General features: G+C 33.6%; 2 protein-coding genes across 5 annotated transcripts in view; one reads left to right on the top strand and one right to left on the bottom strand.

Annotated features, from left to right (window-relative positions):
* The first annotated feature begins 29 nt into the window (after positions 1 to 29).
* Positions 30 to 11,780, top strand: LOC110370957 (mevalonate kinase). Its single transcript, XM_049843100.2, has 6 exons — positions 30 to 170; positions 1,224 to 1,764; positions 6,019 to 6,248; positions 7,029 to 7,094; positions 8,043 to 8,170; positions 10,058 to 11,780. The coding sequence occupies exons 1-6, from the start codon at positions 30 to 32 to the stop codon at positions 10,188 to 10,190; spliced, it is 1,239 nt and encodes a 412-aa protein (XP_049699057.1). The 3' UTR covers positions 10,191 to 11,780.
* A 2,566-nt stretch (positions 11,781 to 14,346) lies between these two features.
* LOC110370891 (two pore calcium channel protein 1) overlaps positions 14,347 to 16,062 on the bottom strand; it is a 31,051-nt gene continuing 29,335 nt past the window's right edge. For all 4 annotated transcript variants that reach the window (XM_064040623.1, XM_064040625.1, XM_064040624.1 and 1 more), the window contains exon 17: positions 14,347 to 16,002. In XM_064040623.1, coding sequence (XP_063896693.1) covers positions 15,890 to 16,002 — 113 coding nt within the window. In that variant the 3' untranslated portion in view covers positions 14,347 to 15,889. The remainder of the gene's footprint in view (positions 16,003 to 16,062) is intronic.

Genomic DNA, 16,062 nt, shown 5'->3' with positions numbered 1-16,062 from the left:
GGTTCCTTGCGTGTAAAGACTTGTTAAAAATGTTGAACGGAATAGATAACTTGTACACAGTAAGTGTGTCGGCTCCCGGGAAAGTGATTCTTCATGGGGAGCATTCGGTTGTGTACGGGAAGACTGCGGTGGCTGTCAGTCTTGGACTCAGGAGCTCTATTGTTATTAAGGTAATCATTTTTTAATTTCGTTTTTATTTAGGATTTTTAAAAATATTTTTTGTTGTTGTTTTATTTGAATTTTGTTTTGAAATGAGACTTTTTATTTCTAGGCTGAATATTAGGCTCTCATTAAATTTCTCAACTGGCAGATAGGGTAGATGATAGGGTATTTGTTCCGAAAATTACAAAGTAGTCTAACATCCGCTTATTTAGACTAATGGGTGTGTGTAACATGTCCTTATAGGTATGTGGCGTTTAAATATTAGCAATCTATGTTGCTCCATGTAGCTATTAAGGTATCCTATGTCGTTACTTAGAAAGCTCACTTTGGCAATACCTGAGTATGAGGGAAGGATCCACTTTTTGTAGGATATAATTTAATGTCGCATGATCGATGCGAATTATTTCAAAATTGATATTTATTAATGTATCGAATGGTTTTTAAACTATTACCAAAATGTTAACATCCGCAAAAAAATATACAATAAATATTATTTCCAATATTGATTTGAAATTGATTTCAAATAAAATTAATAGCATACGGTACAGAGTGGAAGGTAATATACAATAAACAAGAGATTTCCTCGTTTTAATTCTAAATTATTCAGAATTTATAATAACTTCGCACGAGAATAGTTAATTTAATAAGTAAAGGTTATTATTTTAATATGTATATGCAAACAAATCATTAAGTGTAAATGTAAGGCACTTAGTCAAATAAATCGATGGTCATTTAACTGAATATATAAATATGATGATGTATGGTAGCAAATAACAAAAGACAATCAGTGTAATGATTATGTAAAATATTTGAGACATAATGTCCTATTAGTACGAACTGACGTCATATACATAGTTAAGCCTTAGATGTCTTTGAACTGCAATATTATACGCTTTTAACATAAATGAAGTCACGTTCAACATAAATAATCTATTTAAGAGCATGACAGTCCCATTAGATCATTTTCACAAAGTCACAAAGCGACCGAATGATATTTCAAAAACAATTGAAATTATCAACAAAGCTTTGTAAGATTCATACAAACTTTCATTCTATTACAGGAAGTAAATTATCACGTGGAGCCAACGATACGGATACATTTGCCATGCGTCGGATTAGAAGAAACATTACTTTTAGAACCTACAGTTAAGAGCTTATTCCACCCGAAGCTAGCTCCAGGGATTACGGGCAAATTCTCTTGGAGATTACCTGATAAGCTAGACCATGACAACCATTTGCGAAGGGTCGACGAGTTCCTACACATCATTAAGCCAAACTTCGATGCCCTGCAGAATAACCAGAAGAATTCCTTGCGCAGTTTCCTATATGTGTTTTCTGGGATATTCGGGAGCACGAATCTTCCTGTCCGATCAATGGATATTTCTTTAGGATCTGAGTTAACTATTGGAGCTGGTACTGGAAGTTCAGCTTCTTTTGCTGTGTGTTTAGCAGGAGCGTTAATCCAGCTCCTCAAATTGAAGAGTTCGACATCGTTCGATGCTTTCTATGATCAGACGAGTGAAGACTTTAGTATGAATGAAAGAGAAATCATATCGGAATGGGCGTATAATTGTGAGAGGATAATGCACGGATCTCCATCAGGTGAGTTTAAATTATTTATATAATGCACTTTACCCCTATCATGTAGCTAAAATTAATCGAGTAATATAGATGAGGAAGATCAAAGGGGACCGGTTTTTCAATAATTTTAATATCAAGTACATAATGCCTTTGATGAATCGGAATGAAAGTCACACTTTATACGAACTCTTGCAAGTTTTATGAGGAGAAAGTAGAAAAGGGATTCTGTTATTGAGGCCAATAAGAAAAATTAAATGTTGTAGGTCGAGATGGTTAATATTGGTAATCTTATTTTTAATTAGTTCGTAGTTCAGTGATTTAATGTTGTAGCAGCTCATGACGCATACTGGCAGTTTATTAATAGCATCAATAATAATAATTGAAAGCTCACAAGAAATATGAAAACATTTGCAACGACCTTAAACGATCTCAATATCGATAACCAACTTTAAAAAACAACATTTTAATTTTCAAATACACCACTACTTCAGTTAAACGCATATTAAGCTGTCCAAACCCAATGTGTTGATCGTAGAGTCTGGTAAATAAAACACGTATATTTATTGGTATATCTTTCGTCTACAATGTTTGGCTTTCACTAGCAACGATATTAGTACAGTATACACAAAGTCGTGGTAATGACGTCAGATGAGGCAGGAACCTCGGAATACTTTGTAAACTTCGATAAAATTCATTAGACAATTTCCTCCAAGCATTACATTCAAGAGATATTAGATTCTAGAAAGTTCAAAGGTGTTTAGGTACAGATAAGTTTTGTACAAGTTATCTAATTTTGAAAAATACGTTTTTTTTGGGCTATCTCGTCCGTTGAACCGGTGACCCTGGGCGCTGAAAGTAATCTGTATCCAATTGCGCCATTTTGTTCGCCATCTTGCTGAAGTAGTGATGAGTTAAAAGACACAGACGGTTTTTTTCCTAGAATGTGAAGTTTACGTTTCCTAATACATAATTATCTTTACTTTGTAGTCTGATTTCTCTTTATATCGGGTGTGTCGTTCACAATCACATTAAATCATATCGCATATACTTCATGATATTCTATGGCGAATTGTAAAAAAAATAACCTAATCCATTCAGTGGTTTAACCACTGGAGTCATTTTTCGTTTTTATAATTTACAACATCATGTGTAAAGCAGAGATAAAGTTAGGAGTATCGTATGTTTTGATCAGTTGACAGCTGTCAGTTTTCAAGGGAGAATTATAGTTGTTTGTAATTACTGACTTTTATATGGTGTTCTAGTTTTTGCACATTTTTAGGGTTCCGTAGCCAAAATGGCAAAAACGGAACCCTTATAGTTTCGTCATGTCCGTCTGTCCGTCTGTCCGTCTGTCACAGCCGATTTACTCGGAAACTATAAGTACTACAGTGATGAAATTTGATGGGAATATGTGTTGTATGAACCGCTACAAAAATATGACACTAAATAGTAAAAAAAAGAATTGGGGGTGGGGCCCCCCATACATGTAACTGAGGGATGAAATTTTTTTTTTCGATGTACATACCCGTGTGGGGTATCAATGGAAAGGTCTTTTAAAATGATATGAAGTTTTCTAAAAAACATTTTTCTTAAAGTGAACGGTTTTTGAGATATCAGCTCTCAAAGTCGTAAAAAGTATGTCCCCCCCCCCTCTATTTTTATAACAACGGGGTATAAAATTCTAAAAAAAATAGAGGTGATGCATGCTAATTAACTCTTTCAACGATTTTTGGTTTGATCAAAGTATCTCTTATAGTTTTTGAGATAGGTTGATTTAACTGTAATTTACGGAACCCTTCGTGCACGAGTCCGACTCGCACTTGGCCGGTTTTTATTCCATTTACTTTGTATGAAAAAAACATTTTTTTATTTTTACGTATTTTTCTTTTATCTTTGTGTTAATCGACATATATTAACCAGTATATTAACGCATTTCATTTAATGTGATTATGAACGACACACCCGATATATCGTGTATATTATGCTACTTTCATACTCTCCCACCTCTCAATACCAATCAGGTTTATCTGGCAAAGACCTAAGTCTTGTCTATTAATTAATTTGCTCTTAAAACAAGATTTAACCTTTCCGAAGGTTTTTCGAGCAAGGTCGGGTATCTAAATCTCTTTGGTACAGGTTTTAGCGATAAATCGTTAGTCGAAATTATGTAATGCATTGACAGTGATAATTATTTTGTATATTGCAACCTTGACCGCTTGGCTACTCTTAGATTAGGGGCCATAACACTTCATCTGCGTTGACCTTAAAAGGCAAAGTTATGTGGGCCCCTCGAGATAGTAAATGCCAAGTTTACGGAATTTTGATTGATTGATGTTTCTCTTTATCAGTTTTCAAAGGCTTTCAAGTGTTTTGTCAATTTTGGCTTATTGGTTGATATTCAAACGACCATTTTTATCACAGATTCTCTACTTCTAAAGTTGTTTAAAATCAATCTTAGCTCAGCTAAGTAATTCTCTAGAGGACTTTTTGATTTATCCTAAACTATATTGGACCCAATTTATTTCCTTCAAACTTTGCTCTGAAGTACCAATTCAAAGTGTCCTGTTAACCATTCACGGGCGGCGTAAACTAGATCGGTCCACCAAAGTGGGGCAAGTTCGTACATTGGTCATCATCAGGAATCAGGACCTTCCGATATAGTCTGAATAGAAAGCGATGCAGGCCTTGACACAGTTAGTGACCAGTGACCAATATGTGGTCTTAGTGTGTACGCGACAAGCATGTAGACTGTGGAGTCCAAAGTTCATGAGGATGACATAAGACAATGTACATACGGACTTTTGGAATTCTTGTTGTTAAGATGCTTTTGCCAGCCTAGTGTTCTTGAATAGGATGTGAAGTGAATTCTGGCGTTTGCGTCGTCAAGCAATTTACTGACTACGTTATTTATTTATTTATATTTAATTTTATATGTGTTTAGTTTCTGGGTTTGGCAGTAGGTTAGGTACCCAGGTTGGCAGAAAATCCCATTTATCCTGCTCTATGATAGGTATTTGCTAAGCGTCAAAAAAATAAGTTACTCCTAACTTCAATACCTATGTTCGTTTCTCAGGACTGGAATACAGGGGTTATTATTGTTTGGGTTATCCATGTTTATTTAATAAAGCAAGCTAAATAAACGGGTCTATTCGCAAGGCAGCCCTTGACTCGTTATATCTCTATTATTAGCCTGTGCGTAACTACTGTTTGTTTCTATAACAAGGCATAAAATAGATCACTATCCAAAACAAGGATTTCCCCAATCCAATTTTAATATAAACATGAGTTCATAGTAAATCGGTCTGTTTTCCCTTGTAAATAGGTTTAGGCATAAATCATGCATGAAAACGTGAGAAAATATTTAACGGATTCTATGAATTATTCAAAATGTAAATCCGTAGTACCGCTTGACGACATTCTGACATTACAATTTCATATACTATTTTATGTATTTACCTATTTTTAACGACACACATTAATTCAAACTATGTAAATATTGTAATGACACCGGTCCCATTTAAATCTATGATTTATTTGTTTTAGAATTTATGCAAACACATAGGTAATTATTTGACCTACGTCAGATGCATACATATTGGTATATAAAATAATAAATAATGAAAAACCCTGTATGGAATACATAATGCATCGTTTAACATGAATATGCTAATAGGATGTTTCAATAGTGCTTGACAAATTATTTAGTTATGGGTGTGTTCACCCGTCATAAGTAGTTAAATATAAAAAGATACTTAATAACATTACTTGCTGTAATACCTAATATTTATCTTTGAAACACATTAGTCGTAAAAAGACATAGTCATTGAAAAAAAAAGGCTCCACGCTTTTGCCAGTGTTCAAAACCTCAACACTTGGTCAATATGACGTAGGCATCGTCAGCTTTGTTTACTTTCCCACTTAACTATGTATATTTTTATCTTCTCATGATGTAATTGAACTAGTACACAAAAAAAACAAATGTGTTATGGATTTCCCAATGTAGCAGACTTTGCTTGTTAGGTCTTCTATTCAGGAAAAAAAAATATCAAGACGGACTTTATATTTTTTTTTCCTGATGCACTATGACTTTACATTATGCCAAAACATGATAAGTAAATGCAACACTACCTGTGATTAATAAAAAAAAACACATGCTCAAAGAAAATTAATTTAACTTCTCGCAGAAAACCAAATTCTATGATAGATACGGAGTAAACCCCGTTTGTAAAGTATTTCTTTTTTACATGTAGTTTTAACAACTTTTTCTATCCCCAGGTATAGACAACGCAACTTGCACCTTTGGTTCGCTGGTCTCCTTCAAGAAAGGCAGTAAGCCCCGGCATCTAGACATCAAGATGGACCTCCGGGTTCTCCTAGTGGACTCCCGCGTGTCCCGGGAGACTCGCGCCCTTGTCGTGAAGGTAGCAGCACTGAGGCAGAGGAACACAGCTGCAGTCGACCATATCCTAGACGCTTGTGATCATGTCGCTCACACAGCCACGCAGGTTAGTGTTCAAAAAGGTTTTTATTTGATCAATTTTAAGGTTGTCAATCATGATAGCTGTATAATATTATCAATATAGTAAATCTCTGTGTTACAAATAGCAAAATGTAATCAGATTTACTCAACCGTTTGTGTCACACTTACTACTGAGCTATATTGATTATTACTAAATTGCAAATTATAGATCATAGATACACTTAGGTAGCTTATCTTATAAAAGGAATAATCTTAGATTTCTATTGATCAGTGCCTAGGCACGCTATATTCATGAAGTTACGTACAAAAGTACGTCTTATTAGTAAAACGGCAATGCGTAAATCTTAGATAATAACATTAAAATATTGACAGGTTGCTCACCTCGTGTGCAGCCGGACTTGTGTTGATCAATACTGCGGACATTGACACACTTGGCTATTCTAATCCTAGGCTTTAGGCGTACCGTGTAAAGACGTCGTTTATTGTACGTATACTTATGCTGTTGGGTAAAGTTTACCTCTAGAAGATGTAGTAATTGGTATTGCGAACATTTTAATTTAAATATGTTTGCTTAGAGATGGTTTCTCTGAGAATTAAATTAATGGAGGGGGAGGCAGACCGAAGAAAAAATGGATAGATTGCCTGAAAAACAGTGCAAATGTTAGTATGAAGTTTGACAGAGAAGAATTGTGTTGACCCCAAATAAATTGGGAACAGGGCAGGGCCATGGGAACTCAAGAGAGGTGTAACCGTGTTTATAAAATCATATTTGCTTATTTTAATAGTTGATGTTGTCCATTTCCAGGTTTTGGAAAAACTCTCCAGTGGCAAGTGTGAGATTGATAGTGAAGCGGAGTATCAGCATTTAGCAGTAAGTACTCTCTTTTCAATTATTTTAATATCCTAGAATAGGCTTATAATTAACTTGAAAAGGCTCATTTAACTCCCATTTTACTGCAGGCTTTCTAAGTTTGTGAAGCTAGACAATTCATTTAACGATACTCATTTCAAAGCATTTACGAGATCTCCATTGAATGCGGCATGATTCACGATTACTTAGAAGTGTGGACTTAGAACTAGTGTGTATATTCCACTACTGATTTTCACAGATGACGAAAATCTTCTAGGTATTACATGCCATAGTAAACTTGTGACGTTACCCATAAATCATTTTGTTGTGAAATAGTGACTGCTCCACAAAAATAATTCATAGTCATCATAACGCATGCGTTTTTGTACTATACGTCACTTTTATGTAATGTATTTGTTTATATTATGATGCTTGTAATATTTTAATGCCATTTTTATTTGGTATGCGTAAGCGCATAGTAGAGGAATGGCTTTTAATAGCAGTTGTTTTGACCTATGACGAATAAGTTCAATATTTTCCGCGTTTATTCCTGAAAGTTAATGCCTATTTGTTTTAAAGTTATTTTTGTAAATATGATTGTTTTGTTTGTCGGTTTTGTTCCTAATTAATGTTCAATTGTAATACCTATATTGTTCGATTCATATTTTCAAGGAATTAGAAAACATGATGAAATGGACAATGATATAATAATTAAATACTTCATTGTGGAAGATTAATACCCAAAACGCTGATAACAACCACTTTTTTAATAGTTTCTCGAGTAGAGACCACGTGAGTTCATTCACTTTCTACAAACGTACCACAGCAATTGGTAAATAGCCGTTCCAGAACAAAAGCACCTTCAAATGAATTTCAGAACATAAGAAACTTCGGTTTTAAATGTTCTAGCGACTATTTTACATATTTTAAAATAATAAGCCCTAATTTTCTTTTTTTTTGTGTTCTCAGGAGCTGTGGGACATGAACCACTGTCTGCTCTCGGCGCTGGGCGTGTCGCACCCCGCTCTAGAAGCAATTCGCAGCGCCGCCCGCGCTAAAGGACTAGCTTGTAAACTTACCGGCGCCGGTGGTGGGGGGTAAGATATCTTTCAGTACTATTATCAGCTTTTTACTCAATAGGGTTGTTTCCTACTATTCATTTAGTTAAAAATAAATGAATGCACCGAAAGTTCATAAAACTAGAAACACGATAAGCTATATTATATTATTTATAACTGACCATATATTTTTTAATTCATTTATGAAATTTTAATTTAGAGCCTATGACGTCACGCCATTAAAAACGACGAGAAGAGACCGATGACGTCATCCTTTCTATATTTGACAATGACAAGTATTTGACAGTGATAGATATATCGAAATAACCTCAGAATTAATGTTTTGTTTATTTGCTTCTGTGAAGTTCTGTGTGTTAATTGCATTTAAGTGATACAACTGCTAAAGAATTATGGAGAAAGGATTTATGAAAGCTAATAGTTCCAATCTGCCAAGAGTAGACTCTTTTACGGTCGCTCAATTCTTTGCCAATAACCAAGATTTTTATTCAGCGGAACGTGGATGAACAATTTATTTGGAGCACTAATGCTCGTATATCCACAGTCTCGCACAACACAAACCTCGTAGATATTCATTTAATTTAGTTTTTTGAAAAAGCATAAGTAAATGTTTTCGAACATGTTTCGAACGCTGACACAAACATAACCTCAATATAAATATACACAAACTTTACGTTTCTTTGCACCGTTTCATTTTTCCGCGTACACAACTCACAACATTTGAGGTATTTTATTTTTGTGCTAAATGTATAAAAATAATTTACATGTATAAAATATTTTAGTTTTTGTAGCTATTTTATTAAAATAAATTATTAAAATTAAGAAATTGATTAGTTATGTTTTAGTTTTTTTCTCGTTAGATGTGCTTTAAAATGTAAAGGAATGACATTAGATAATGACGTCAAAGTCACGTGATCTAGCGTTTTCTGAGCAATATTTTAAGAAAAATAGAAAAAGATGAAATACATAAAAAATAAAAAGATTTGAGACGAAAAATGAAAGAGAGGGTGATCTTAAAATTATTTAGAAGCTATCTAAACAGATTTCCGAAAATTGGAAACAACCCTATTGCCAAGAATGGCTATTTATTGTCTACATTGGGTACTGCAAGGCACACGCCTGTTCTCGTACGGAAAAAGAACGCAACTCGTTTGGTGTAAAGTACTAGCTTCCGCCAACTATTTCATCCGCTTTCCATGGGAATTACACGCGCAGGAAGATATTTTCAAATCATGCCAGTAGTTCCTGAGATTGGTGTGTTCAAGCAAACAAACGAACTCTTCAACTCTATTAGTATAGATTGCTGAAGATAGTAAGATCAAAATGTTTCCAACACAGCTTAGGAAAAAATAAACACAATAATGTTGAGTCAGGCATACTGATGCAATACAAGATAATATTATTCTCATTTAATATTCAATATCCTTTAATAGTTACAGCTATAAAATAAGTTGAGTCACAGATTAACTAATAGTTTATTCGTAGTTGAGTGAACCCGTGAAAGTCACTAAACCAGTTTCAATCAAAACTCGAAATCTTCAAACGTAGACAGACAACAATTTAAATTATTTGTTTTGCAAATGTCTTCTTATCTTATAAATAAATATGAGCATTCCTCAAAACTCGTATTGATTTCTTACGGTGTGAAACCATTGTCAACATTGATTTTCTGACTTCAGTAGAAGAATTATGTGTCATAAACTCATAAAAGTTTTATTCAAATTAGCTTTACAAATCAGCACTTTTGAATGTCGAAAACATAAGAAAGCCCTCAAAACGCCCACCCTTCACCACTTCCTATGTGTTTTTGCTGGGAAGTAGTGACGTAACAAACTCCCCAGCAATACATGTCCGTCCACTTTCCAAAACTACAGGGATTTTCTTACAATGTTGTTATCTTTGTTGTAGTTACGCCATGGTGCTAATCCCGCCGACGACGCCGCGGTCCATAGTAGACTCTCTATGCGGGCAACTGCTCGAAAACGGCTTCCGAGTGAAGGAGACACGCCTGGGCGGCCCCGGCGTCTCCATCGAGATGTGACGCCGGCCGCACGCCAAGCGGCCGCGCCTCTCATAGCCCAGCTTCTCATGCTACATCAGCTAAGTCGACCAACTGTTGCCTGACAGTTGCCCAACAGTCGCACAACTGTTGCCCAACAGTTGCGCCACAGTTGCTCGCGAGTTAACGAACGTTGCTGCTTATCAGTAGATGTTACGGGAGTTAGTGTTTAATGTGACAGTTGTATAATAAAGTTGTTGCTTTTTATGACAACTGATGGTCTGTCCAAAGGTTTTGGGGTTTGCAAATATGTACCTGGGTGCGTAGTGTGTAGACAGTATTTTGCCGGACTAGGTCGGGAGAGGGTTATAGTGTTCCAATGTGCAATGGGTGAGTGAATCGTGAGCCTCATGAGTAGAAATCTCTTTTGTAGATTCAAGGGAAAAGGATAACTGACGCTTTGAATCAATGAATACGGCTTTACGGCCTTAGATAGAATTAATATTTAATTCAACACTACGAGTTTACAAACTCGATTGAAAGTGATTGATCAACTGGATGTGTGAATGTTTTGACTCTTTCCAATCATATTTTTATAAATATTGGAAAGTGCATAAGTGACTATATTGTCATTCAAAGGTCTGTATCATGCATGTTTTCTACCTCCTAAACTTTTTAAGGGTTTTCGCAAACATTTTTAATTTTTGTGTCGCAACAGTTGCACGATTCGGTAGCGATGGTTATAATGAAATCACATATGAACTCGAATGAGAATATTTTTTCAATTTTATGCAATTGTGTGTGCACACTAAAAATGCTTGCATAAACCTATGAATCTTGCATTTGATGTTATTGCAAGCTGATGAATAACGTCATATTGACTCCAAAATGTTATAGAATATCTCTATCGAATGGTTGTATTTATATATTTAGGTATACAGTACAATACGTAATTATTATGATAATTCGTCGAAATTGTCACTTGAAATATCGAAATAAAGTCTTGTTTGATTTCCAATTCGTCTTTTAAATTGTCTCAGTTATTATCAATTCGTAACGCACAAGATTTTTCCCATTACTTAATTAACTATACTTAAAATGGTCGCTTTTCGCCTTTGATTATGAAAAAAAAGAATAATCACTCTAACAAGGATGAAAAAGAAACATTGAAGTTAGAAAAAAGGTTTTGATTTTCACAAGTAAAGACGTTTTTATCCCAGTTCGTGACAATTTTGACTCCACGTCGAAATATAGCAGTTCCAATAATTAAATTATGATTTAAAATGATATTATTACTTATATTTATTATAGAATAATTTATATTATTAGTTTAATTTATGTATAGTGTACCCACCTTATTTCTTCGCATAATTTATTATTACGGGTGTTAATGTAGAATTTTTGGGACCCCTAGCCATTTTTACTATTTTCTGATACTTAAAAAAATATATAAAAGCTAATAAAACTTACAAATTGAATAACATGTAAGTAAAAATGGCTATTTGGGGTCACAAATTAAATCGTTTTACACGTGAGTGGCTATATCCGAATATATTGTTAAAAATAGTGTCCTTAAATTTCATGAAATGAAGATGAATTATGTGTAAATAAAAATCGAATAATACTTTAATATCATGTTTGTTGTTATTGATAAGTAACAGTAGGAAAAAATATAAAATCTCTCAGTTTTGCTTTTATACAATCCAGTATTGTGTAAATATTTAAATTATTACTTACCTATTTATTTTGTTTACTGTAAATGTGGCCCAATTTATTTACTCAACGTCAGAAAGCAGTCTGAAGTATCTACTTATGCGCGCATGCAAAATAGAGTAAATTACTATAGTTTATAAAAACTATACTATAAAATCTGTGTGTGCTTGCGTCAACCGAGACTTAATAAAAAAGTATATCATGCGTCTGTCTTCCATGAGACTGCTTATTCGTAATTATTCCAGTGTTATTGTGATAAAGCTTATATAACTGATTAAATGTTATTTGTCTTACCTGACGCTCATGTAATAAAACCTCCTTGGTTCGGGGCCAGTGTTGCTACGCGTTACAACCATTTTGCCCATAATGTTACGAAATTATTCAAACTGGCAACACTCGAGATATAAAATTATGTCTCACCATAGGACATTCCTAAAATATCTAAAGATTTCGATCTTTGATATTAATGTTTCATAATAGTTATTATTTTATATAATTAAGTAGGTATATGTTTATGTCGCGCTCAATAATTTAGTGTTAATTGGTGCTGAATAAAATAATGAAAATGTATTTTAGAAAAGTTGAGTAAATAAAAAGTTTAGTAATTTTGGAAACAGAATAAAATATTTGAATATTATAATATCTTTTATTTATCGTTTTGCATGGGTTTATCGAACAAGCAACCTACGTTCACTACACTATCACAATTTTCTGTATCACCCCTTATTTACACATATACCTAAGAAAAAACGTGAATGAGCATAAAATAAAATAAAGGCATGTATGTACTCAAAAGTGCATTTATTAAATTAACATTAATTATTCACTACATTTGCATGTCAACAAAGTGAGTTCTAAACAATATGTCTAAAGCCTGTGTTGCGAACTCATTCGATTACTTAATACTGCTGACAAAATTGATCCTTATTGTCTGGGGGAGTAGGACTACAACTTATTTCTCAGGGTTTCTGATGAACCTACTTTATAAACATGAATGACATTGTAGATAATAGTAGGTATACTAGCAAAGTACTGCAACAATATAATTTTATTGAAAAAAAGATGTGGAAGACAAAAAAACTTGAATCAAATAACTACACTTGGAATAACATGGAATGGAAGAAAAATAAAGCAGAAAACTTCATTAGCGAACCCTGAATATCCTAGTCTTCTACTATTTTCAATTCACCCAATGAGGAACTGCCTACATAAATATACAGGTATTATTAATAGGTAGGCAATGATGATTTATTCGATTCGGTGGTTATCTACAATTCACTATTATAGACTGAAAATTTTAAGTTTAATTGTTATTTTATTTTATGTGGACTTGGACACTTTACTGCAACTTTGATCTAAAAATAACTTATAAAGGTAAAAAACATACCTGTGGCTGGGTAGAAAATATGGCTAGGTGAATGTTCGTAGATGGGACTAACATTTATTTCGACTCAGTTTAAAAATAGGATTAACCAAAAATATGAGATTTTGAGAATCCGACCGAAAGCCGACCTCAACATAGTTGGGAAAAGGCGCGGAGGATGATGATGAGATTTTGAGAATCTCATAATATAGGGCTTAAATATTTATGTAAATATAAAAATGATTTAAGGCCCGATTTCATCATTTTCACCGAATTAAAATTAAGTTTTGTTCCGTCACTAAAAGCTTAATGTCGGCTAGAAGATTTTTCGCATGTAGTTATCCTATGCAATCGGAATCGATCCAGTAAATTCAACATACCCCCAAGCACCATTTTGTATCGTCTCCTCCGCGTTTATATGTATACCTACATAATATTAAATGGGAAATTATTTAAGGTTTTATTAAGCTATAAGCTCTAACAATTACCTACCTCTATTCCCAAGTCTGAATCAAAATATTGTGAAAATAAGGTAGGTTCATTGACACGTTATAAAAAAAAAACAGTTTTAAACTTATGTTTTACTTAAACTATAAATAATATATTAAAATGAAACATTTTATACATTTAAAACAAATACATTTTGTTGTATTTCAATAAAATTTCAAAAAGTTAATACTGAGCAGCCAAATAAAAGAATCACAAAAAATATTTGGTTAAAAGTTAAATTAAATAAATAAGGTAAAGCGTGTAAATAATTCGATTTATGGTCCATATTTAGTTATCACATTAAATGACTATTTGTCTATTTATTTTATGTACATATTTTCTTAAATAGCGCAGCATGTTTTCTAAAATGAAGTCCTTTTGAATTGATTTTCAAAACAAAGTTGAAATGTTTTCGAAGATTTTACATTTCTTCCTACAAAATATTCGTATAGTTAAGCCAAATATGTATCATGTAGCGCCATTAGATATTACGTTAATTTAGTTAAGTTCCTGTAAACTGTAAAAATATGCTTTCTAAAAAAAACTCAGCTAGGTACTGTAGCGCGTAGCGCCCTCGGTACCACCTGGATATTCGGGATATTTTAATTAAAAATCATTAAGAACTACCTACTAGGGAGATTTTGGAAGGTGTTCATACTTAATTAATGTAAGTAGCTGTAACTTAATTTGTTCAAGTGCGTACTTAATGACAAATAAAAAAAATGGCTTAGACCTCTTTGGCAAAACCTATCTGTGAAGACTCACTTTTAATACTGTACAGTAAGAAATATAAATGTAAATAGGTAACTCAATTAAGTTATACTCTCTTTTTAATTGCCCATTTTGATACTATCATTAAAAGCGTTCTAATTCATAATAATTATTTTAAGAAACATCACACTTCAAGATTAGGTTCTCTATGGTTTTAATATTCAGTTATGACTTCAAGAGCTATTCGATTACAATTCTACCTAACCTACGAAGGCGTTTTATTCATAATATCAATCAATTATCGACTTCACTTTAATATTATTAAACAGTCATCGCATTCAAACATGACTATTCTATGTACAGAGCAATTTAAAATAGGATAGTTAGTCCTTGTATCTATGGAAGTAAGGGTCATTCTGTCTCAAATATTTTATGCCTAATAAGTTTTCATACTGTTCCCATTTTAAATTACCTGCTAACTGTGTGAGTACAAAATTGAACTTATAATCAACTCGGTAGACTTAGCAGACAACTTATGTAAAGTGTACTCTTGTAGATTGTACATTTTAATAAACTAATATAAGCGGATACAACCAAAAATTAAACACAACCCAAAAATAATAAAAAATACACTTATTGGCCTAATTCTGTCCAAACGGCATCAATTGATCTATGTGTTGACTATGACTCGACTGTTATTTTCATTTCACTCTCACACCTTATTTGCGAATGAGAAGCGAGTATCAAAAGCTGCCATTTCTGATAAATAAACATTTGGTATTAATACAAATACGTCAATTATGTTACAAACTTCTAGAAAGTTCTCTAGACTAAATCAAAATTCTAGTACATCTACTCACACATTTCTGTCTGTACAGTCGATTTACACCCTCATAATTAATTCCATAAAATTCTATCACAGATGTTAAGCTAACTCTCAGAATATACCTATTATCATTAACTTAGTATACATTCATACTACTCGGTAATAATGTCCTACTGGCAGAGTATTAGTTTATAATAGCTGGCGGGTTAGGGTTTCATCTAACTTTAACAATAAGGTACGTATTTCCTACGAGAAGATTCTTAATTAAATAACAATTTTGAGTAATACACATAAACATGGAAATTATCTCTTAATCGATTAATTAACATTAAAATGGAATTGATTCATTATTCCATGTTACACAGAATATCCTGTTAAATTAAATTCTATGAATCTATGGAATAGTTCGGATACGTTCACAAACAAATCACTTCATAAACGTCAAATGTTTAAATGTCAATTCCTTCAAACAAAAGTTCCAGCCAGTGTGCAGCACGTACCCATCAGTTATGTATTTCCACGGTTCCCTGGTCAGGCCTGCAGCCAGCTGAGGGCCCATCCTCAAATGGCCCATCATAAGCTCTTGAGTGCGTCCCAGATGAACATTAGCCTGTGGTACAGCGCTAATTGTATTATGTTCTACAATTGGTAGCCGGTTCGCATCTGGTGGTTGTTCTCGCTGTCGGGCTGGTGGATGAGGGGAGGGGCGAGTGGATCCTCGCTTGATGTTATTGTTGTTGAAGGTGGTACTCCTGGAAAAATAAAAGAGAATCGTTAACATTGAAATCAGGTACTTTTCCCTAGTAGCAATA

The sequence above is a fragment of the Helicoverpa armigera genome, chromosome 22 (genome assembly GCF_030705265.1).
Source record: "Helicoverpa armigera isolate CAAS_96S chromosome 22, ASM3070526v1, whole genome shotgun sequence".
NCBI lineage: Eukaryota > Metazoa > Arthropoda > Insecta > Lepidoptera > Noctuidae > Helicoverpa > Helicoverpa armigera.
This window is presented reverse-complemented; position numbering and strand designations above follow the sequence as displayed.